Here is a 24,169-nt window from a genome sequence, read left to right on the forward strand (position 1 = left end):
CCCCTCCAGCCTCATCCCACACACCTGGGGAGACCTGGGCTTTCCTGTATCAGGGTAGCCCACCCCCACCCTCCTCCAAACCCCAGCCCTGTCTGGCTCCCCCAACCTCTTAAGCATCTCCCTAGTTCTTCCCAATTCTCTGGCCCCAGCCCTCCCTCCTCCTTTCCTTCCTCTCCCTTCTCCTATCCCAAGTCCCCTCTTTTCCTCTCCAGTGCTGCTGCTTGGCTTTATTTTCCTTCCTCTTCTTCCCGCCCCCCTCATTTCTTCCGTTCTCATCCTTCTCCTGGTTCTCCTACCTGCCCCTTCCTTCCTTCATTTTCTTTCCTTTAACTCTCGTTCTTGGAACCAAAGGTGCCACTATCATGAGGGAGTGACTCCCTGGGGGGCTGGGGAGCTGGAACAGAGTATGCTCTGGCCTGACCGACCCCCCACCACCACCCAGGGTCTCTCCAGCGGCAGGAGGATCTGGAGTTCACCCGCAGGGCAGCTGTCAGCAGCTCCAGAGACGGATGAGTGTAGGGGGTGGGGAGGCAAAGGTGCTGGGGAGGGAGACATCTTCAAATAAAAATGTGAAAGGAACATGCTGGATGAAATGATGGGCTGTTTTACAGTAAGCCCTGCCCAAGGCACCTCTGCCCTAAGACCCAGCCGTCCTGCCCCTGTCCCTGGCCCTGAAGTTTCCCTCAGCACACAGGCCCATCTGTGTCCCCAATCCTTTTGTTAGGCCAGAGAGCTGGAGACACTCTCCCCCACACACACACATACACACAAGTCCCCAGACCCCTGCCCCTCTCCCAGCTTCCCCATCTTCCACTGAGGGACAGGGATGAAAGGGACCCCTGGCAGACTGTTCTCAGAGTGATGTCTGGGCTGATGAGCGCCCCAAGGCTGGCAGGCCTATTAGGAGGCCTTTGTGGGGGAGGGGGAGTTGGGGGGAGGAGAAGGGATTTTCCATTCTCCAAACAACTGGATTACACAGTCAGGAGATCAGGGAATAACTTGCCGCTTAAGCTGCCTCTTCACAGCCCAGCCTCTGCCCTGGCTCTCACCCTCCCATTCTCAGCAGTGGTCTTAACCAGCCTAGCCTTGTCTGCTTTTGAGTTGTCTTTTTCATGGTCTGAGTCAGCCTTGAGGGCAAAACCAAGTCTCATCTCCTCCTACCCCCCAGAGCTATGACACCACAGAGGAGCTCAAAAGGGAACAGCTTGCCACTACCTCCACCACCAACCCTCACCTTCCATGAAGATCTCAGGTCTAGAGATGGATCCGGAGAGTGTGGGTCAGAGAGGTGAAATAACTTGCCCTGAGTCACACAGCAAACAAAGGGCAAGGTTTCCAGACTATGGCAGGATTTATGGGAGCATGTTCTCTACAAAGTGAGCCAGGTCTATGCCAGGGACTGGAAGGAGCCCTGGACTCTGATGTTCTTACTAGAAAGAGGTTTGCTCCTGAGCTTTCCTGAGCCCCTACCATGAGCTTTAGAGGGAAGGGAGCCCAGCTCTCATTTGGTTACTTAGGACCAGACCAAAAGCAGGTGGTGGAGGGGAGAGGAGGTGGTAAGGAGATTAGGTTTAAAGAATGCGAAGTATTAAGATTTGGCCCTAGCCTTACCACTAACTCGCTGTGTTGCCTTGGGCAAACCACCTCCCCTCTCTGAGCTTCAGTTTATCTTCTCTGCAAAATGGCAGTAACTTCTCTTTCAAAATTGTTTTGCAGGTACTGGAAGAGATCAGGCTTAGCACCTGGTATCTACTAGCTGCTCCAAGCAATGATAGGAGCAAGATTGTATTTCCTTTACCCTGAGCTGTGCCCACTCCCCAGAACAAGGAGCTCCACTGCACATTCGAGCAACTGGTTCTTCCCACTGGGAGGGCAAATCCATCATGTTTAGCAAACTAGTGCCCCACCCCGTGTAAGGTTATTGGGGGGTCATGCCCCCACAGCCTGTGTCCACTTTCTAGAAAGAGGCCCAAAGCTCCCCCCCCCAGCTCCATGTGGCACCTAGACGCCTCTTGCTGACAGAGGGTCATCTCTGACCTTCCTAATGGCCAACGTTCCTGCCAGCCAGAAAATTCTATGATCCTTTGACCTCTAAAAGCCCTGTCCTGCTAATGGTTTTATGATCTTCCCTAGGCATCCTCTCTGTGCCCTCCCTAACCCCCAACCCCCTTTCAGTAGGTCCTAGTCAAAATAAACAACATTTATGACCAGAGCAGGATTCAAGGTCTGCATTGCAAACAAATGCGGAGCCCTTTGAAGGTGCCTGGGGAATCCATCACATCCTGGGGTGTGATGCTCCCCAGGCCCAAGGGGAGGTAGGCCCTGGGAAGGGGCGCAAGCGTGGGAAGCTGGGCTCTGGCTCTGCATAGAGAATCTGAAGATCCTGTGCGGTGAGTGGGGCTCCCTCCCTAGCAACAGGCCTTCTGTCAGTGCAGGGGAGGTGAGGGGGAAGGAGGAAGGGTAGCTGCTGAGATCAACCACCTTTCGCACTGTATGTGCAGGCCTCCCTGGGGGCCAAGACCTGACTTGGCATGTCAGCAGGGGGGAAGGGGACAAAAAGAAAGAAGGGGGGAAAATCAAGAGGCAAATGGAAAAATAGCACGCGTGGACTGGAGACGTTAAGCTGAAACCACAGAGGTCTCAGGCCCCATCGCAGTGCCCACCTGGCACACTGGAGCAATTTCCCTAAAGAAGACTAGTCGGGGGCGCCTGGGGGCCTCAGTGGGTTAAGCATCTGCCTTTGGCTCAGGTCATGATCCCAGGGTCCCGGGATGGAGCCCCATGCAGACTCCTTGTTTGGGGAGTCTGCTTCTCCCTCTCCCTTTCTCCTGCTCTCTCTCTCTCTCTCAAATAAATAAAAGCTTTAAACAAACAAATAAATAAATAAAACTCGTCCAAACACCTTCAGGAGAAAATCAACCCAGCCGAGCCTGTCTTGTCAGCCAGCTGGTGGAGCTGAGGAGAGAGAGTGTGAGAGCAAACCGGCCACGGCTGATTTTCTCTGGGGGCAGGCACCCCAAACATCAACTCTGGGGAGTGATAGCATGGAGGCAGAAATGGAGGCTCTCTGTCTAGAATGAACTCTCCTGCTCCACCCTCACCCCCAGGTGGAAGGCTGAACCCCTGCCCCTACTCTCGTCATCACCCTTCAACCGGAAAAAGGGACCCCAGGCTGGCAGTCCATTCTGCCCAGCTCTGCCTTCCACCTGCCACGTGGATAAGGCACCCCAGCTAGGCTCAGCCTCCTTCAGCAGGTGTGGGGCCGCAAGCCGATGTGTTTTCAAGGGGGACTGGCTCTGTCTGGGGAACTGCTGTTGGAGAATATTAAGGTAGGATTCCCAAAGGCCCAAGTCTGACAGCAGCTTTCTAGGACACGCAGCTCAAGGCTTTCTTCAGCCACCTCGCCAGCCTCTAGAACTGGGGCATGGGCCGAGGGGCGGCTGTTCCCAGACTTAGAGCTGGGGGAGGGAGAAAACATTCCCCCACCCCAACCCTTTGGGGGCCTGTGCCTTAACATCTACTCTACTAACAATACTCTGCCACCCGCCTAGTTGGGTGGGAAACTAGACATAAAATATGGGCAGGTAACAAGGTTTCTATCACAGTGATCAGGCGCCCGCTTACAGCATTTGCATATATGGCATATAATTAATGTTTGATGAGTGAGGGTGTGAGAGATGGGGGATTGGAACAAAGATAGAAGGAAACAAAGAGACAACTGGAAAGGCGGACGTGAGTTTTTCCAGGATAGATAGTTTGTTCAAAAATTTTCCTTCTTGGGGCGCCTGGGTGGCTCAGTAGGTTAAAGACTCTGCCTTCGGCTCACGTGACGATCCTAGGGTCCTGGGATCAAGCCCCACATCGGGCTCTCTGCTCGGCAGGGAGCCTGCTTCTCCCTCTCTCTGTCTCTGCCTGCCTCTCTGCCTACTTGTGATCTGTCTGTAAAATAAATAAATAAAATCTTTAAAAAAATTTTTTTTTCCCTTCTTCTGGGGTGCCTGGGTGGCTCAGTGGGTTAAAGCCTCTACCTTTAGCTCAGGTCATGATCTCAGGGTCCTGGGATCTCTCGCATTGGGCTCTCTGCTCAGCGGGGAGCCCGCTTCCTCTTCTCTCTCTGCCTGCCTCTCTGCCTACTTGTGATCTCTGTCTGTCAAATAAATCAACAAAATCTTTTTTAAAAAATTTTCCTTCTTCCTAAATGGAAAGAAGAGTGATTTTAATGGCTTTGTAGGATCTTAAGCCAGTGAATCAGAACTTTCAGCAAAGTGCCCTGGTGCCCTGCATGGTGCTTTATATATTAAAAAGGTCCTCCAGAGCACAGAGTTTTAGGGCTAGAAGGGCCTTGGAGAGTATCTAGGCCAGTGGGTCTCAACATTGGTTGAATATAGAATCACCAGGGATGCTTTTAAAAAAAATAAGATGCTGGGCACCACCGCCACCCCCCCGCAAGAGAGTCTGATCTAATTGGTCTGGGATGGATCCCAGGTGTCTGTATTTTTTAAAAAGCTCCCCAGATGATTCTACCGTGTACCCACCATGGCTGAGAACCACAGGTCAGGGCCAATACTTCACTTTACAGAGGCAGAAAGTAAAGCCCAGAGAGCAGGTTACCTAAGCTCACAGACAACTGGCAACAGAAACAGGACCACAGAAGCCACTCAGGTATCCTGACATTTAAATGAGCAAATATAAGATTGATCTTCTTTTGGAGGCACCCCTAGCTGCAGAGACCAGCTACACAACCCCTCATCCCATCCCCTGGGGTTTCATGTTATTTTCATCAGAGGCCGGGCAGGCTGGCAATGTTGACGTTCCTTCTGGCCTTCCATTCTGGAGGCCTCAGGGCTCATACAGGGCAAACACCCAATTCAAATACTGTCCCCCAGGTCTGGAGCCTCCGAGAATAACAGGGCAGCTGGGACACTGTGGCCATATGGGGCTTGTCGATGGACACCACAGGTGGGAGGACGTGTGTACAAAGGTGCTCATGTACACAGATGCACACTCAGGTAGGAGGCTCCGTACAGGGGTGCTCGCATGTGAGAACACTTGTATCTGTGCATGTAAATATCATAGCTGTGTAATGTAAATATCCACCCATGGGATGGTCTGCATGTTCACAGCGGCGTCTGTTTACAGAGGGGTGGGAGACCCAATGTGTGACTCTAAAATGCAGGTGTGTGTGTGTGTGTCGTGTACACGTGCATAAACCTGGACCTACACTTATAGCATCGATGTTTACACCTACCAGTGGAGGCCCACCTGTGACAGTGTGTGTGTGGCCGGCCAGCCCTGGAAATATGTATGACTGGCAGCCTGTGGGCGCAGGGGGCAGGTTTACATGGCAAGAGAAGAGGTTTCTACTGCTTGCATCACATTCCTTCCAAGTAATCGCTGAGAAATACATGCGTCCAAAAACTCTATCTTTCATGCTTAAATATATCTCGGTGTATATAAATGAAACACGATATTGTGCCAGCTGAGATGCTACCCATTAATATTGTTTATCACTGATAGGATTAAATAACCCATGCAAGGCCCAGTAGCATTTCTTACAATTTTATTTAACACTGTTTCGGCCAAGCGGCACTTGGCAAATTCCGACCTATACACTCCAGATGACTGCAACCAGTGCATAATGTGCAGACCTTCATATACGACACACAAGAAGTATAAGAGAGGAGGGTCCCCCAACATTCTCACCATCCCCATCTTTCTTTGAGCTCGACTTATTCCCTCTCTTTCCCCAAACCTGATTAAGACCCCGCCCTTCGCACTTCCCTAGGAGGTCCCTGCCTGTGCCTTAAAGATAGATAACATGGAGGGTGAGGATTTGGGGTAGGGGAAGAGATAACGCCCTAAGCCCAGGTCTCTGGAATGTCTCTGCCCCTCCCTGGTCTGTCAGAGGCAGCCCCAGCCCCAGAATGTGTTAAAATCGGGAGACCAAAGGAAGCATTTTTATAGGTTCTGCAGACCCTCGGGGTTGACTGACAAAGTTATTCATTCAGAATGAGGGGGGAAAAGGGCATTGAACTTATCAAATTAGTAGTAAATCCTTCATTAAAAGAGTCACAGAAATGCTTCTTTTTTACGGGGAAGCCGTTATCATCCCTTGAGCCCAAATGAGAACCAACTCCCATGTAGTTAGGGGCCTGCCAAGCTCTCCTTTCAAAATGTGTGCCGCCCCCTGTCCTAGGCTGTTGGCTAAATTATGAATGGCCTGAGGGAAAAGAAAACTCAAGACCTGGGAAGTCCAAACTTGGAACATGAGCAAGAAAATGGCAGAACCCCAAATGAAGCTCATGGAGGCCGAAAATGCACCTTCCCAGCCACTAGGCAGTGAAAAGAGGTTGCATTTACTTCCCAAAGCTGATGAATAAGTGGAATTTGTAGGTGTCTCCACAGCTTGCTAAAGCCGTCTCAATTTCCCAGGAACCAGGGCCAAGATCCCACGTGGAACGTCCAAACCCGGTTCTGTAGGATCTCTGTTTACCATCCCCGGGCTTCATTTTGGCGTGGCACCAAGACTGAGCCAAGGAACTCCCTACACCTGCTTCCTGTGTTCTAAGTTTCTCCAACTTCTCCCCTACTGAGATCCCCAAGGCCTGTAAGGTAAAGACAGCCCAAAGGAGTTGGGACAGCAATTCACTCAGCCCTGTTCCCCAAATCCTCTGCCACCCGCAATGAAGCAACCATCAGAGCTGTGTTTCCATAAGCCCCCAGCCCCTTTCCACCAGCAGGGATATCAGCCAACCTGCTTGGGGGACAGCTGCTTGCCGGCACCAAAAACTTATTAGACCATCTTCACATCGCCGAAGTCAGGAAGTTGGCTCTCCAGAGCCTGGTGCCGTGGGCTGCTTCCTGAGTTAAATACAGAAAAAGAAGTTTCCTAATGTTTGGATTTAGAAGTAGGAATGGTGAAAAGTACCCATTAATGTTTGTGCCTCTCCCCAACAAAGACACACACACACACACACACACACACACACACACACACTGTCCATGCAGACAAATCATAAATCATCTCCGTGGCTGAACATTTTAGCGTTCAACAATATTCTTGGAGGCCCGAGGTTTTCAGGCAAATCCCAGGTCTGTGCACAAGGACACTGCATAAATCCCTCCCCTTATGAAAGGCCAGTCTGAGCAGATGGGACCAGTCTTAAGTAAACAGTAGAGCCCTCCCTCGGTCCACCTCAGGAGGAGTGGCAGGGGGCTGGCCCTTACAGCACAGGAGAGCAGAGAGTGGCGGAAGCTGCTGGTTCTGGGGCTCATGTTCATATCCCCAACTTATCTCTCAGAGGGAATCGTCCATTTGACCACACAATCCTCCCTCCCCTCCCGCAAGGGGAAATCAGACCTTGAAGTCAGACTAGAGGAGGCCTTCGCAGACCAAGTGGTGGACAGAGTTAAGAAAGCAAACCTGACTGCTGGAGAGATTGGCAAGGGCTCGGAGGAGGGAGAGGCAAAAGGGCCCCCCTCGTGCCCGGTGGCTCTGCGCGCGGAGTGTGGAGAAAATAACCTCACAGCTCCTCCACTTTCTGATAATCTGCTTCATTAATATTTATTAAACAAAAGATTAAAAAAAAAAAAAAGGAAAGGCCAGATAATTAAACACCCAGTGGTGGTAGAGGATTCCTCTGCTGTGTTCTCTTGCTGGCCCCCCACGTGCGGCCCAGGCCAAACGTGTGCACTGTGCCGTCTTCCTCTTCAGCCCTGCCCATCTCCCCAGGTGTGTCAAGAAGACAGGAGGCCGGTGGTTGGAGAGAGAGACAGACCCGGGCGCCCCAGGTGCTCACCAGGAAATGCACGGACTATGAAATTACACCAGGGCTGGGCAACTTACCACCACACCAGAACCCTTGGGATACTGAAATAATTAACTTGCTAATCAGCTACACCTTGCTCTTTCCTTTCGTGCTGGAAAAAAAACAGTCGCAGATTGCCTTCACATCAGGTTCTTATGTCAGTCACTTGGAGACAAATGATGCTTGAGAAAAAAATACACTCTCAGCCTCCACGTAGACTGCAGTGGGTCATACCGAGTCAGGCCTCCTCTTCTTCCCCACCCCTCCCACCAGGCACCCCGGGAGGCACCCAGACACAGAATGTTTCTGGAGATGCAGGGTTTGTTTTTTTTTTCTGTCCACGCCACAGAGCTTTTCCATCTCCGCTAAGCTCTCTCGCGTTCAGCCCTCTTTAGCCTGCTTGCTGGTGCTAAACAGCCAAGATCCATGTGGAGAAAGGAGGATTGATTAGAATCGTAATAATAATCCCTGGCATTCGTCCGGCTTTAGCGTTTACAAAATGTTTTCACACATTATCTCATTCGGTTGGAGCTGGAAGGGACCTTAGCAATCGCTTATCCCAAGGTGGATGAGGAAACTGAGGCCCTGGAAGATTAAATGACTTCCCCAGAGGCCCCAGCTAAGGACAGTGTGTGGTTGGTTCCCCCCATGTTCATTGTCTAGAGGTCCAGTGCCGCCTCTCCTCCCCTGGAAAGAGGAAAAGAGCATAATCACCTCTTTGGTCCACAGTGGTTACAGACCAAGAAATCACAACATTAGAAGAGGAGGACCTGAGAATGAATAGAACTCTTGGAACTCTTGGAAGAAACGGTTTGGGGGGGCTGGGAGTAGGGAGGCTAGTCCAAGTACTGAATGGCACACATCAATTAACACACTTCCCTTTCTCTCTTTGTCCCCTCATCTCCCCCTTCTCTCTGGGTTCAAAAATATGAACACTGTGCAGTTTGGGATCGAAGGCTTAATTCAGCCATAGGTCCCAGGGGGAAGCGGGGAGTGGGGCATGTTTCTCGGACTCCAATCTGGCACCTCCACTCCCAGGATTCTCAGCATGACGGGCTCTTGTGTGCATATGTGTGTCCACCCAAGACATTGGATTTAGCAGTGAAAAACAGGCATCTTGATCCTTTCACAGATCAGATGATTTGCAAATTAATAGCTCTTTCCCCCCCAAGGCTCTAAGGAGGTGGGGGGGAAAAAAGATTTCTGGTGAAGAGAGGGAAGAAAAGGGTAGAGAAATATAAAACGGGGAAAGGAAGCACAATGACAGTGGGTTCTGTAGGAAAACACTTCCTTGCCAAGGTGTGCGTGTGTTTGGATGTAGGTCTCTGCTTTTTCCACCGGGCCACCTTGCCCCCCGGTGCCCCAGCCTGTCGTAAGGGAAGCGGCTCCTTTGTGTGTTCATTTATTTCTAAGCCCAACTCTTTTCCCTCTAAAACTCCTTCTTCTCCCTGTTGAGCTGACCATGCTTCTGGATTTATGAAGAGAGATGTTTTAGCAGAAATCCCCCAGAGTGTCCCATCAGCCCTAAATCCCCGGCCCGCTCACCCCCCCAAGACCCCATGACACACAGCATGCCAACACGGCCTCCTCTTGCCTATGCATTAGCCATCCATTGTGGTAACCTGACATCTCTCACACATAAAACCGTAAGAGAGAAATAAAATATCTGTCTCTTGGCGAAAATAAAGCTTTGCCTCCCTCCTGATGTATAGGATATAAAATAAAGCCACGGCTTCAATAGTGGCTTTTCCTTATGCCGGAGTTGCCTTTGCACACACGGAGACAATGAAGACCGATGGTTTGGGACGAGGCCCAGCCTCCTGGGGCCGCCTTCACCCTTTTTTATTAGCGCGTCTTCCCCCGCCCCATCTCTCCCCACCTTTTTCTTTCTTCTTCACTTTCTTTCCTTTCTAGTTTGGATTTGCCTTTTATGTGTCCTTCTCTTTCTTTACTCTGGAACTTTATTCCTCTTGTTCACTTTCTCTCTACGGCCTGACAGAGACAGGGAGAGAAGAGCCAAGTTTCTCACCTTCTCAGACATGCCTGCCATGTCTCCCCGTCTTCCCCCTTCCCAGACCCCTAGTTCTCTCAGGACTGCCAGCTCCTATGACGGATTTTGCTGTTACTGCTTGGGGATTTGCTTTGGTCAAATGTACAAATGTTCCCAAGGGACAATTAAGAATGTGTTTAGTGGGGGAGGGAAGTGGGTTTTCTTTTTTTTTCCTGGGGAGCTGCCCTTCCCTGCTCCTTCTTCTCCCTAGGCTAAGTGGTTTATGGATCTCAACAATTATTTATTTAGCCTCTGAGGAGGGCAACAGAGCAGAGCTGCCACCTCAAAGGGGTGACAGTTGACATTCAACTCCCAAACCCAAGCCTTGAAGCTGCATCAGCAAACCAACTGTGGGCCTTGGGCCCTTTCTGGCCAGCTCAGCTACCAGGGAGTTGATCCAAGACCAACACCCTGTTCCCTGCCTCTTTCTCCAGTCCTGAGAACTGAGAGTGCTGTGGGAGAAAGTAAGAGGGTCCCCTCCCCATGACAGCACACAGAACTGTCCCCCTCAGGGTCACTGAGACAGGGTCATCTGTCTGCCCTCCCACACACTTGACATTGCATGCTCTCTACTTTTTTTATCCTCCTCTGTCCCTGGAGGCCTCAATCTTGCCAGGTGCACTGCTCTTTTCTGTGCTTCTGCATCTCTCCACCTGTGCATGAGTGGGTTTGTTTCTAGAAGCTTCTTTCCATCCTTGCCGTGGCCTTCCCTTCCGAAGCTTTCCCTCCTACCTACCCAAGGCTGCTTCCCAGCCCATTCAAAACTTCGCCTGCTCTATTAGGGGCTGCAGGACACATCCCAGGCCCCGGGAAGACTAAGTCATGACTGAGAGGAAGGGGTGCAGGGGCTGGGCTCCTGGGGAAACAGCAGGGAAGGGGGAACTTCTCTGCCCACATCCAACAGAGGGGCAGTGGGTGGCTTCTAGTCTCTGAGGTTGATGAAAGACTTCCATGTGTACGTGGACAGTTCCTGGTCATCTGTAAGATGAGGAGATCTTAATGAATGCAAATATGGAGAGGCTGGTGAGGCAGCCATAACTATTGAATCCAGCCCCCCCAAAAGGGGAGGGGGGCTTAGAGCTGCCAGGTCCAGAAAAAATCGAAATCTCAGTCCCAAACATGTTTAGTTTTGGGGGTCTCTCCCCCACATCTTTGCTATCTCTCCAGATATGGGCAGTGACCACTACCATTAGGTAAGGGGAGAGAGTCAATTAGTGAGAGGATTAATTACTCTGAGGCATGAGCCCCGTTTGTCTTCCTTACCGGGTGTGAGTGTGTGTTCAGGCGGAGGAACACGGGCACGCACCCAAATACACATTGTTGTCACGCCGTCTTAGACGTTTTATTTATTTGTTGGATTCCTGCCCAGAGCCGCTCACACGCTTTTCCACGGGCGCTGAGTCGCCCACCAAACATGCCGTCTCCTTTTCTCCCGCCTACAAACGCGACTGTCACACACGCGCGCACCTTCCAGTCCCGCCAGATGTCCCCCCAGCGCCTGCAGGGTGCCCCGCTGTGCGTGTCTCCCTGCCGGCTCTTACACTGCTGGGTGTCTTTCTGGGTCTCTTCTGTTTCTCCTCCTCTACTCTTCCACGCATTTCCCCCAATGCGTCTTCCCTCCTTTCAGCCCTGCTTACTTTTCCGCATTCCTTTTTTCCCCACTGGTTTTCTGTCCTTATTCCCTTTCCCTGTCCCTCTCCCCTCACTTCCCTCTCTCTCTGTCTCTCCTGCCTCTTCCACTCACCCTCTCCTTTCTGCGTTTACCCACACCGCTCTCTGCTCAGCGGCACTGCGGCGCTGCCTTGCATCTGAGACCGCCGCGCTTGACCTTCCCCCCTTTCCAAGCTCAGGGTCCACCCCCGCCCCCAGTCCCCGTGGGAAGCCAGCCTTGTTTACCCAGACGCTGTGCACACCGTGAAGCCCCAGCCGGATGCTGCCCTTTCCCGGCCTCGAAGTCTCCCACCCCCTCCCATCCCCAACTTGGAAACTACTGCTGGAGCAAAGTACACAGCGGTGCAACGTGACAAGCCCCCACCCCAAATTTCTCACCTTCCACAGTGCACTGGCCCAGGGATCACAGGTCATCCCCCCCCTAACTTGGGTTTCTTTCGGGGGGGGGGAAGAGGGTAAGACTGATTCCCCCACCCAGTGTGATTCAGGGGAGACAGTGATATTAACCGTAAAGTGGTGCACACAAGTAGGTCATTTCCAGGAGTGAGTGATGGAGTGAGATTACGGCAATCTGAATCAGGAGCAAAAGCAAGAGGGAAAGGAGAGAGGAAGATGCAGGATCAGATCCAAGGGCCCAGGACCAAAGTTTACTGCGTCGCATCTGCTGCGTCTGTCTACAGAGTCTGTGGGGAGTTTGTGTGGCCTATCGGACCCCTCCAGAAGACCCGCTCGCTCCCTCCTCCGTCTCCCTGCACCCACGAGCCTGGCTGCCCCCGGTGCCTGAAGCCCCGCATTGTTAACCGCCTAGAGTCCGCTCTGCCGAAAGCGCCTTCTTCCACAGCCTCACCGTGCTTTTCTCGGGGTGGCGGGCTGCATAGGAGCCCGCTGGGCGAGGAGAGGAGCCGCCAGGGGCGGTTGCCGCTCTCGCATCTACAGCAGCTGAAGGTGCCGGGCCAGCTCTGGTCCTTGGGCCACTCGAGCCACTGGGCAACGTGAGGGAGAAAGCAATCTGGGGCCGGGAACCACGGAGGTCACGGGAGGAAATCGGATGCAGGAGAGGGCGCCATCAATCCCCCTGAACAGCAGGGCATCTGGGGAGGGCTAGCAGAATCCCTCCGCCCCCAGTTCACCAGCAGGGTGCTGCTTCTCAGGACCCTCAGGGCGATTCTTAGAAAGGAAATTTCGTATTGTATAAACCATTTCCTGGCCCCTCTGGGGCCTTTTCCAAGAGCGCCTGGGGATGAGGCGGAGAGGATTCCGTGGCCACTGAGTGCAGACTCTACTGCGAAATTGACCCTCACAACATCCCGCCTAGAGCTTACTCGCCCTAGGGGAAGTGTGTGTAGTTGTGGGTCTGTGCTGCTTGGAGCTCCTTCCATAGGAAAGCTCGGTGTACTTCAGGACTGGCAGTAAAGTGTGGCGCTGAGGATGAGAAGGAAAGATTGGTGCTCTTCGCCCAGCAGCCATTGGTTTAAAGACAGAGCTGAGAGCTGAAGGTGCTGAAGAGGTGGCTAATTTGGAAAGCTGCGTCAGTTTTCTCTCCATGACTGTGCAACCAAATACATTTTAAAATAAAAGCTCAATGGAAACGGAAAAAAAAAAAAAACATTAACAGAGTGTGCTGTCGCAGTGGAGGCGTTAAATCTGGACTTTAAACCTACAATCGAGCCAAGAGGCACGCCTAGAGCTGCGCTCCAGGACTCCCTTGTAGACGCTGGGGTTGGTCCCCGCAGACGGGTTTACTGAACCATCTGGACACAGGGACAAGCAGAGACTGATGCCCCAGAGCCTGCGTCCCGTTCTCGTCTTCAATTCCCCTACCGCGTGGGTCTGCCCGCAGGGAGGGGACCTCTTTCCACCATGTCGAGATCACAGCACCCCCAAACGGGTGGAGCAGCCCCCTCCTGTCCACCGGAAAGAAGGCAGCGGGCCTTGGGTTCAGGAAGGGCCGGCAGCCGGGTCCAGCTGTCGCCCGGTAGGTCCCCGACAACTGCCCTCCACCCTCGCGGCCCCTCTGCTTTGCATGAGAAGGAGCCCAGCTGGGACGGGGGCGGGGGTTGAGCCACTCGGGACTCCGACGGCTTTAGATTCCAGAAAGGGGCGGTTGGGTCGAGGGCGCTAGCGGCGAGAACCAGGACAGCTGGGGGCGGAGGGGGGGCATGGGGTCCACTTGAGTGGACCAGCCCCTCCGCGCCGGTCTCACCCAGCGCAGGGGGCTCGGGAGGCACCTCGGGCTCCGGGAGGTGGAGATGGGGTCCCCCGAGCCAAGCAGTTCCTAGCGCCTCCGCGGGAGCTGGAGTACTGGCTAGGGTTGGGCTCGTTCGTCAGAGCTTCCGGTCGGCAGGAGGAGCGCAAAAACCTAGTCGGATCTCGCGAAGCCGGCTGCTGGGTTGGAGAACCATCCTCCCCATCTTACTCCTGACCTGAGCCCTCAGAGAGGCCCACGGAGGGGGCTGATGAGAGAGAGAGAGAGAGATAACTAGCCTCAACACTCCGCCCGCCCCGCAGCGGGGACCCGCAGCCCAGGTGTTTTTGGAGAGGGTGCGGAGAAGATGTTAGAGGCCCCGCACCCAGAGGTCAGGATGGGCGGAGCGCCAAAGAAGCGCACGCGGGACCTCGGCTTTGGCTTCCAAAGAAAAGGTGATGCGGGAGGCAAGGTGGAAGCTGCTGGCGGCCTCGGGGTTGCAGGGTGGTTCCGGCAGAAGCCTGAAGGCAGGAAGGGGGCGTTGGCAGAGCCCTAAAACTCCACTTCCGCCGAGCGTAAACCAAATTTTCTGTATCCGCTTCCCGGTTCGTCCGAAGAGGGTATTCCGTTTGCAGAGAGCTGGATCCCCCGCCGGCTCAGGTTCATCGCAATTACGTTTCAGCGCGCGTTTTCCCCAACTTAGTCGCGGGCCCTTGTATGGGATGTCTGAGTCCCGCACCATGAGTGGGATCGGAAGGCCAGTTCCAAAATACCAGCTAGACCTGGCTAGCCACCCAACCTTATTTTCTTCCACACTAAGGTTGAATTCGCCTTCTTAGCACACACTCCCCCCCAACCAAAAAAAAAAAAAAAATGAGGAGCAAAACAAGACTGCCCTCCCTGCCACCTTCAGACCTCAAGAGAAATCCCGGTTTAGCACAGAAATGGTGCTATCAAAACGGAATTTGGTATTTGAATGGCTTTAATCCAGGAAACCAGAGTAACTCTTGGAGACGAGGGTTCTCAGGACCCGGACCTGAACTCCGCGTTTGGAATAATCTGTCTCCAGGCAGTGGTCCCGACGTTATATTCGGGACTAGGGAGGTAAGAGCTCCCTGAGGAGAGAACTACAAGGGGGTATGGTCTGCGGTTTGTCTCCGGAAGGTGTTGACAGCCCGGAACCTGGAACAGGGGAGGAGGAGAAGCCAGCCCACTCAGCCCGTGCGCTGCACACTCGAATCCATTGCAGCCTTTCTGTGGGGCCCCAGACGTCCCTGCTCCCCACGGCCACTACCACCACCCGCCAGCCGCCACTGATGCCCTGCGGTTTCCCGCCTAGTCGTTTGTTTTTGTATGTAAAAGGTGTCTCCGGATCACAGTTTTCTCACAACTTCTCGCCTGGGTTGCAACTCCTCACCCGTGGCGCTTCCCCACCCACTCCTTTTCCCCCTCCCCGGTGCCGCGCCTCCGGTCTCCCCCGCCCCCACCAGGAAAGCGCCGGAATCAACTTTCCAAGACGGCGCTGCGGGAACAGACACCTAGGTCTCCCGGAGACCGAGACCCTGTGGACTTTGGATGGACTGGGGGAGGAGAAACGGAGGAACCAGAGGAGGAAGATCCTGTGGCCCTCCCTCCCCCAGTCCCGCTAAAACGCGCGCTGTGCTCGGGACAAACTTCTAGGCCAAGAAAGCACGAAGAAGGGAAAACAAAAACAAAAACCAACACCCGCTGAATTGCATAGTCAAACAGTTCACCAGGGCTCCCGGACCCAGCTGCACCCCAAGCTTCAACAAGGCTCCACCTTGGATTAATCCCACCTTCCAACAGTACTCTGCCCTCCGCCTGCGCCTTACTGCCGCGCGCTCTCAGTCCTTCCCATCGAAACCCAGGCCTTACCGGAGCAGGAGGGGCTCGGGCACCTCGCTGCCCGCCGCCCGCACCGCGCCGGGCGGCGGATGCGGCCGCCACTGATCCTCTAAACGCGGTCTCCCGGCACTCTCCCCGGCCGGGGGATGCAGAATGGTTTACAGAGGGACCGCGAGCCGCTGATTGGTCGCAGGCTGCGGTGACGTCGGCGGGCGCTGCATTAAGGCGAGGGGGCTTCCAGAGCTCAGCCAACAGCCAGGAGCAGTGACCGAGCCGCTGGAGCTGGGGAGAGACGCGCCAGGGCGGCGGACTGGGCCAGGAGACCAGGGACAGAGGGACGCTTGTCCGGGGACAGCCAGCAACGAACTGCGGCCTGGGCGGCGACAGCAGCGACCCTTGCTGAGCTGTTCCAGCCGCACAGAACTGTAGCTGCTGCACCAGGACGTTTTTTCAAAGCTCTCCAAGCTACTCCCCCTCCCCCCGACTCCTCCCGCTGCAAAAGAAAAAAAAAAAAAAAGGAAGGAAAGAGGCTAGAAAGGAAACCCAGATTTGCCACCACAGCGACAAAAGGGGGAAAAGGAAAAGAAAGTCCAGCGACTGTGGGGTTGGACGCAGGCCCCCGGAGCGCGGGCCGAGCGATGCGGGGCTGCGCGCCCAGGCGGCCGAGAGTTGTGACTGGAGCCACGATGAACGGCCAGGCGCGGTGAGGAGCCAGACCGTTTCACCTCCCCGAAGGAGTCCGGGAACAGGGAGGGCCGTTCTGAAAACACGGAGGCCGCCAGGCAGGCCACGGGCCGAGGTGACGGGGCTGGGGCGGTGGGGAGCGAGCAAGCGCACCTGGCTGTGTCCGCCTGGAGTTGTCCCTCTGCGTTCACGATTGACACAAACACTTCTCCAAACGGGGGAAATTTAAGCAGCAACAACAATCAACAACAAGATCTTCCTCCTGCCTTCCCCTCCCTCCCTCCCTCCCTACTCCCTTGGCCTACCCCCTCCCCCTTCCCCAGGCCCACGGCCGGCGCCCTGCGCGTCGGGACCCGCTGCGAGATGCCGGCAGTGTAGGATCCAGAGCTTCTCCACTGGTTCTGTTCTTTTCTTAAAAAAAAAAAAAAAGAAAAGAAAAGAAAAAAGAAAGAAAGAAAAAAAAAAAGAGGAGGGGAAATCCCGGTCGGTGGCAGGCAGCCTGGCACACACACACACCCGCCCTCACACCCCGACAAAAGCAGATGCACTTTGACTTCTGACAGCTCTACCTCAAGCCCAAGAGAACTCCACGACGCTTTCCCTGCAACCCGAGCTCGCCGTGTCCTCCTCTTCCTTCTCCGACTCCGACTCCGTTTTATTTATTTGGGTTTCCGTCGCCAATCTCGGTGACCTTCACTCCTCCGTGGGCTCTGGGCAGAAGAGTTGCGTTCTCCTGCCCGAGACTCTTGGCCCCAGGAGCTGCGGCGGCGCTGCTGTGTCCCGGGGCCCTGGGACTCCCAGGCTGCACAGTCCACCGAGGTGCCCTCTGCTCCCCATCAGCCTCATTTTCACCCCCTTTTGATTTCCTTGTGCGGGTTTTGGCTTGCACCCCCAGTGTGTCTCCTCTTTTTGGAGGGGCTGGGGAGCTCTTGCTGAGGTCTTCAGGAGTCATCCCCTAGGCTCTACCTGCTCTTCTCCGGGCCTTACCCGACCAAACCAAAGACCATGGTGCACTGTGCCGGCTGCAAAAGGCCCATCCTGGACCGTTTCCTCTTGAACGTGCTGGACAGGGCCTGGCACGTTAAGTGCGTCCAGTGTTGTGAATGTAAATGCAACCTGACCGAGAAGTGCTTCTCCCGGGAAGGCAAGCTCTACTGCAAGAACGACTTTTTCCGGTGAGTACTTCCCTGGCGCGCCTCTGCTGCTCCCACCCCGTGGGTCCTTCCCGGCCAGCTTGGGATCAGAGGTCAGCGTGGCCGAAGCATCCGTGGTAGGAGCAGCGTTGGAGAGGGCAGCCAAGTCCCATGGCACCCGCCTCTTAGCCAGCTGGCGCGCAGGGCGCAGGGGACGCGGCCCAGCTTGCGTCTTGGAAATTGTGGGTCCCGGCTTAGCTGCACGTGCCTGGGGAGAAAGGGTGTGAGTCCGCTTGATCCCAGAAGCCCAGAAGCCCCTCCAAGCTTAGAAGGAAGCAGCACAGCCCCAGGACGTTGCAACCCCAAGCTCTGTCTTTACCGGGCTAGATCCATGCCAGTGCCTTTTCCTCTCCAAAAGGTCTTGGCGGGAACCGCGGAGGCTTTTGCTTTGGAGTGTTTTGAGTCCCTCGCTTTGGCGGCGAAAGGGAAAAACTCTGCCCTAACGCCTATGGTGCACATTCCAGGGTGTTCTTGAAACCCCGACTGGCCTCCAAGCGCCGGCCTGGGCACAGTGAACCACGCCTGTGAAATGCCCCAGGACTCCAGCCTCCGGGAAGACCTTTTCCCACCGCTTCCCGGCTGCTGGGTTGGCAGGAGTATCTGCCTCCGCCCAACGCGAACCTCGGCTTTGTGGCGCAGGCTCCGCTAGGAGCTCTCCCAGGCACTGCCCGCCATCCCCTTGCCCCACCTCCTTGCCGAAAACGGGAAAAACCCAGGCCTGGCTCATCTGAGCCGGGAGACTTCTCCAGACGCCCTTCCTTCGTTTAGCATTTTAATGTATTCTCTTGAACGCACTATCTTGCCTCGAAATCCACACAAACACGAAAGTCAACCGAGAAGAAACGGGAGCAAATGCGAATTTTAATTCCTCTGTACTGGTTTGAAACCTCCCAGTTTACTCGGTTGACTTGCTCTCTGCTCTCCTCTGAGTTTTGGTGACCGATCAAACTGGGAGTGGGAGTGAGGGTGCGAAACAATCCGGGTCGCTTTGCTCAGAGGCCCAGGAAGCGTGTCTCTGATTGCGGGGAACCATGGAGAAAAGCGCTGTGAGGCTAGTATCGCCGGGAGGAAGCGCGGGCTGAGCGTCTGAACCTCGGCCGGCTGCTCCTGTTGTCCCCAGTACTGGCTGGAGCCGAACCCGAGAACAGCGAACGGTGCCAGCTGCCAGCGGGCCCCAGAGGCCTGGCTCCCGTAAAGCGCAGCCCGGCATCTAGAGCCCCGCGGTGGCCAACCTGCCCGGCTTTGGGCTTGAACGTGGCGGCGGCCCAGCTGCAGCCGGAGGCGCGCTCCGCGGCTGTTTCTTTACCCGCGTGGGGACTGGACCTTGCCAACCCTCAGCCTATGCGCGGGTCCTTTTGCGGTGAAAGGTGACGCTAGGAGAGAAAAGCGGCGCTCGGGACGCTTTAACATGGAGCTGATTAGATTTTGACTCTTTTCCGAATCAAACAGGAAAATAAGTGCCTCCCTCCCCCTTCCAGTCACCACCTTACCGTCTTCCCAAGGCGCTCTTTTCCTCTGGGACAACCCCAGCATGAGGCTGGGGGTGGGGGCAGCTCAGGCCCTTGCTCTCTCATTCTAACCATGTGTATCTCCTGGCTGACTTTTCACTGGTGGCCCGCACCCTGTCCTGCCTTCTTGACGGTTCCATCCGCTGTCTCTCTTCGTTTTCCCCCTTCCATCTCTTCCTCCACTTTCTTTTTCTCTCCTCTGTCCTCTTTTTCCTGGCCTCTGTTCTCCCCTTGCCCCTCACCAACTGGTTCTCTCCCATCCCGCAGATGTTTCGGTACCAAATGCGCTGGCTGCGCGCAGGGCATCTCCCCTAGCGACCTGGTGCGGAGAGCACGGAGCAAAGTGTTTCACCTAAACTGCTTCACCTGCATGATGTGTAACAAGCAACTCTCCACTGGCGAGGAGCTCTACATCATCGATGAGAATAAATTTGTCTGCAAAGAGGATTACCTAAGCAACAGCAGTGTCACCAAAGAGAACAGCCTACACTCGGGTGAGGCCCCAATTCCCAGCTCGTTAGGGGCGGGCGGGTCCTGGGGGAAGAAGGCCCCGTGAAGCCCCTGCTCACCTGTCCCTTCCCTCTCCTCAGCCACCACGGGCAGTGACCCCAGTTTGTCTCCAGACTCCCAAGACCCATCACAGGATGATGCCAAGGACTCGGAGAGTGCCAATGTATCGGACAAGGAAGGGGGCAGCAATGAGAATGACGACCAGAACCTGGGCGCCAAACGACGGGGGCCGCGCACAACCATCAAGGCGAAGCAACTGGAAACTCTGAAGGCGGCCTTTGCTGCTACTCCCAAGCCCACGCGCCACATCCGGGAGCAGCTGGCTCAGGAGACTGGCCTCAATATGCGTGTCATCCAGGTCAGGGCGTGGGCATGCCACTCAGTCCCACCCCGCATCCAGACCGACATGGCTCCTCTAGGCAGGCACCCAGGCCTAGCTGGGGAAACCCAGCCCCAAGGAGGGGAGTGAGTCCTGGGAGGCTGGAGGGGGGAGGACTGGAAAGGCCCAGACACATCCCTACCCTGGTGTCCTGTGCTGTGCTGCCCCATTGTGGAGGGCATCTGGAAATCCCTAGGCTCCCTCCATTTCCCAGTTTGTAGCTGGTGATGGTCTTGGCAGAGGGGGAGGGATGGGGAGCTCGGCCGAAGCTGGAGGAGGGGACATCATTGGACGCCACTAGGGAGTTGGGACCCTTTCTTCTGCAACACTCACCTTGTTTGGAAGGAGCCCAGAGGTCTCTGAGCATGCCAGAATTAATCAGTTCCACGGACTTCTCCACAACATAGATCTCCCTCTGTGTCCCCCACCTACTTTGTGGGTCTCTTACTTCAGTTAGACAAGCCCCAGAGCAGAGAGACAGACATCTTCTCCAGAGAGAGATGGGGCATCCTGGTTTGAAAGGGAAGAGGCCTAGGCTGGAGTCAGCTCAGGCTCTGGCAGTCTAGAGTGGAATACGGAGGCGAGGTAGACATCTGGGCATCTGTGCCATTGTGTTGTGAGGACTTCAGGCTGCATGTGATTTGGGCCCCGGGATCCAGCGGCCCCCAGTGAGGTGTGTGGTTCACCTGCGGAGGCTCTGGAAGGATGTGCTGGGTGTGCCTGGAGGCTGAGTGTGCCAGGGAACACATATGCAGGCTGCCTTCCAGGGGAGGCCTTGTAGCCCCTGGGAGGCTGTGCCAACCTGCAGTGAATGGAGGGTTGCATGTCTGTGTCCTTGTCAGTGAGAGGCTGTGGACAAGTATATTTTGCACTGGGAGATTTGCATGGCTGTGAAAAGGAGATTGTGGGTTTTGGTGTCACTGTCATTGGTAGACTGAGTGTCAACAGGAGACTGTTTAGTTCTCTGTCACGATCATGCGGGGGAGGGAGCTGCCAGGGACCGTGAATGGGAAGCTGTGTGTGTCCAACACTATTTGGGGAGGTTGTCTATGTGTGTAGAGCCCCCAGGAGCTGAAACTGTGACAGTGTGACTGTTGGAAACAACTCCAACTGCCTCACGTAGGGCAGGGAGGCTTGCCCAGGTCCCCAGTCGGGAATCCCGTGTATCATTGGCTCTGGGGCCGTCTTGCGCGGCCCACTCAGAGACATAACCTCCCCCCCCACTACACACACACACACAGACACAACACAACGCAACGCAACACAACACAACCCAACACAACACACAACACGCACACACTTGGGAGACATGAGTCTTGCTAGCGGTTGGAGGGGTTCGGGACGATCAGCCGCGCACCCGAAGTTGGGGGGGAGGGGAGGGTCTCCGGGGGCCTCACCTCGCCCCGTGTGTGCTTCAGGTCTGGTTCCAGAACAGACGTTCCAAGGAAAGGAGGATGAAGCAGCTGAGCGCGCTGGGCGCCCGGCGCCACGCCTTCTTCCGCAGCCCGCGCCGGATGCGGCCGCTGGTGGACCGCCTGGAGCCAGGCGAGCTCATCCCCAACGGGCCCTTCTCCTTCTACGGAGGTGAGTGTGCTGCCGAGTGGCAGGGCGCGGCCAGCCGGGGTTGGCTTCGTTGGAAGCGGGTGGCAGCAAGGGAGGCGCTCCCGGTTTTCTTTAGAGAAGTGCCGAGCGGGGGAGAGATGGAGAAGGCTGGGGAGTAAATCAAGGGTCGGTAGTCGGCACCGAGTGCTGAATTCCTGACCGTGAAGGACGCGGGTGGGCTGGTAGGGAGCAGCTCCAATGTTTGCACCAGGCCTCCTCCCTGCTGCCAGCCCAGCAGGGGAGCCCCCCAACAGCGAGTTCCCCCTATTGCCTTTATCGTCCTTCCTCCTCCGCCCTGACATCCTCTTCCCTGCCGCTCCGCAGATTACCAGAGCGAGTACTATGGGCCCGGGGGCAACTACGACTTCTTCCCGCAAGGCCCCCCGTCCTCGCAGGCTCAGACACCAGTGGACCTGCCCTTCGTGCCATCGTCCGGGCCCTCCGGGACACCCCTGGGCGGCCTGGAGCACCCGCTGCCCGGACACCACCCGTCGAGCGAGGCGCAACGGTTCACTGACATCCTGGCGCATCCCCCAGGGGACTCGCCCAGTCCAGAGCCCAGCCTGCCGGGGCCTCTACACTCAATGTCGGCTGAGGTCTTCGGGCCCAGCCCACCCTTCTCATCGCTGTCGGTCAACGGCGGGGCGAGCTATGGGAACCACCTGTCTCACCCCCCCGAAATGAACGAGGCGGCCGTGTGGTAGCGGGATCTCGCACAGTCCGCGGAGTTCGTGGTTGTACAGAAATGAACCTTTATTTAAGAAAAATAGAAAAAGAAGAAAAAAAAAACATAAAAAGCAAGTCACCCTCCCCCCCCCACACACACACACTTCCCTCAGCCTCGGGGACCATTTTCTGTCTGGGGAGTCCGGATGGGAAAGGGGGACAAGAAACAGGATCCAAATCCGCCTGGAGGCAGAACTGGGATCCATGCGCTGGATGGCGAGGTGGAGAACTGGGGCTCCCGAAGGGAAATGCAGACCTCTCCCCATCTTCCACCTGGACCCGGATGTGGGGACAGACGCCCCAAGTGTGCACGCCCGTCTGGAGGGCGGCACAGGAACACCCAAGGAGGCCGCGGGGACGCACAGCCAGTGGTGACGCCGGGAGCCGCAGGGAGACAGACAGAGAGGCACAGCCGGTTGAGGGAGGTGGAGCAGCCCGGGGCACTCCCGGGCCAGCCCGGAGGGTTCTGGCTCCGGGAAAATATCTCACTAGTGTTGTCTCAGTGTTCAGGAACAGCGACAACAAACTCTTATAGCTTCAGAAACGCCGACCTGCTGTGCATCAGGTGGGACTATATATATATATTTTTTGTCTATCTGGGTTTTTGGTTTTTTGTTTTTGCCCAAATAGCAAAATTCTAAATGTAAAGCCCTCAGTATCAACTCTTCTACCTTCGCAAAGCTCTACACACACACAGATACACACAGACACCCTGGATAGGATGGTCTCCAGCCAGACCTCTCAGTAAAATGACTTGAACATCAACTGTACAAGAAAGTATTCTACCTTCACACATACAAAAAAAAAAAAAAAGTTAAAAAAAAAAGACTATTGAACTAAAAACAGTCAACTGTTTACGTATAATGTTAAATTCAGGAGTTCAGTGTTTTATTAATATATCCTGTTTTGAAACCTCTTGTTCAAAAACAAAATGTTTTGAGCAATCAACCAAAATTGTTCATTTTCTTTTCCTGTAGATGTTCTGACAGATTTGCAGGGCTCGCAGCTCACTGTGCTAGTATGTAAAAAGGTGTTGTTTACACAAGGCAAAGAGAAAACATGATATTCAGACACTTGCCAAATAGAATAATTATAGCACAAATACTGTAAAGGTGCCTAGCACCACAACCTGAGAAAGTGTTAAAAAAAAAAGTGTTACAAGGTTTAAAAAAACATCTTTGCTAATTTTTAGTCCTGTTGAACATTCATGGAATTGTTAATATGACTTATATAGACCCACACAGGTTTTATTTTTGTGTCTTTAAAATAAAAGTCCAAAATATTTAAATTTTATGGTCAAATATGCAGTCAACAGCTGCTACTTTTTTCTTTATATATTAAATTTCTCATATGTCTTTTATTGTTCTGATAAACCTAAGCTTGTGTGACCTCCAGTGCATATTAGACCATTCACTGTATGAAAGAAAACATGTTGAATAAATTTGTGAGTTTTTAATAAAAATAGAAAATCTGATGTTTAGATAATTGGTGTGTTATTTGATGTTTTAACTAGTAGAGGGGAGGCTGGTGGGGAACTGAATGGCCCCTCAGAAGCCAGGAGGAAGAGAGGCAGGCCTCGGATATCTTTTTACCCTGGCTGTGGCTGAATCCCCTTGCTAATGCCAGCCTTGCTTTTCTCCGTGGCTTTCTACTGTTATTAACTACGGATTTGCATTCTGTGGCTTTAACTGATATAGTTGAAGAGATATTTGCTGATAAGTTAATATCGAATTTGAAATAGAAATCAAATCCAGGGCTAAAAATGAGTGTTCCCAGTATGATTAGGCATGAGATCCCATGCACTCTCTCGATCCCTCATTCCGCACATGTGAAGGTGGGACTTGTGAAAGTCAGTTACCTGTAAATATATATAGTTAGAGGTGGTCCTTTTCAGTTTCAATTCACTTCCCATAGATAATCCTGCTCTTTAATTTGACGGTTTAAAAGATAATGTAAAATAGATGTACAGTACAGCTAGAAATTAAAT

General features: G+C 54.2%; 1 protein-coding gene and 1 long non-coding RNA gene across 3 annotated transcripts in view; one reads left to right on the forward strand and one right to left on the reverse strand.

The window, feature by feature from the left end:
• Nucleotides 1-15,819, reverse strand: part of LOC116863068 — a 28,856-nt gene extending 13,037 nt beyond the window's left edge. The window contains exons 1-3 of one of the 2 annotated variants that reach the window (XR_004381760.1): nucleotides 15,611-15,819; nucleotides 7,847-7,920; nucleotides 6,755-6,861 (exon numbers count right to left, since the gene is read on the reverse strand). This is a non-coding gene — a long non-coding RNA (uncharacterized LOC116863068). Of the gene's footprint in view, nucleotides 1-6,754; nucleotides 6,972-7,846; nucleotides 7,921-15,610 lie in introns of those variants that run through there. The other variant, XR_004381759.1, reaches the window with a different exon arrangement.
• A 1,417-nt stretch (nucleotides 15,820-17,236) lies between these two features.
• LOC116863069 (LIM/homeobox protein Lhx1) lies at nucleotides 17,237-23,656 on the forward strand. The gene is made up of 5 exons (XM_032850565.1): nucleotides 17,237-17,439; nucleotides 19,233-19,459; nucleotides 19,556-19,833; nucleotides 21,273-21,438; nucleotides 21,781-23,656. Exons 1-5 carry the CDS (start codon nucleotides 17,270-17,272, stop codon nucleotides 22,158-22,160), a joined length of 1,221 nt encoding a protein of 406 aa, XP_032706456.1. The 5' UTR covers nucleotides 17,237-17,269; the 3' UTR covers nucleotides 22,161-23,656.
• The last annotated feature ends 513 nt before the right edge of the window (nucleotides 23,657-24,169 follow it).

This window comes from Lontra canadensis, unplaced genomic scaffold (genome assembly GCF_010015895.1).
Source record: "Lontra canadensis isolate GAN:19392208 unplaced genomic scaffold, GSC_riverotter_1.0 scaffold502, whole genome shotgun sequence".
NCBI lineage: Eukaryota > Metazoa > Chordata > Mammalia > Carnivora > Mustelidae > Lontra > Lontra canadensis.

What these genes read in the sequence shown, in the direction of transcription:
- LOC116863069 (XM_032850565.1), top strand. Translation starts at nt 17,270, where the DNA reads ATGGTGCACTGTGCCGGCTGCAAAAGGCCCATCCTGGACCGTTTCCTC. An exon ending in TGCAAGAACGACTTTTTCCG is followed by an intron (nt 17,440 to 19,232) that starts GTGAGTACTTCC and finishes CCCATCCCGCAG; the next exon opens with ATGTTTCGGTACCAAATGCG. An exon ending in TCAATATGCGTGTCATCCAG is followed by an intron (nt 19,834 to 21,272) that starts GTCAGGGCGTGG and finishes TGTGTGCTTCAG; the next exon opens with GTCTGGTTCCAGAACAGACG.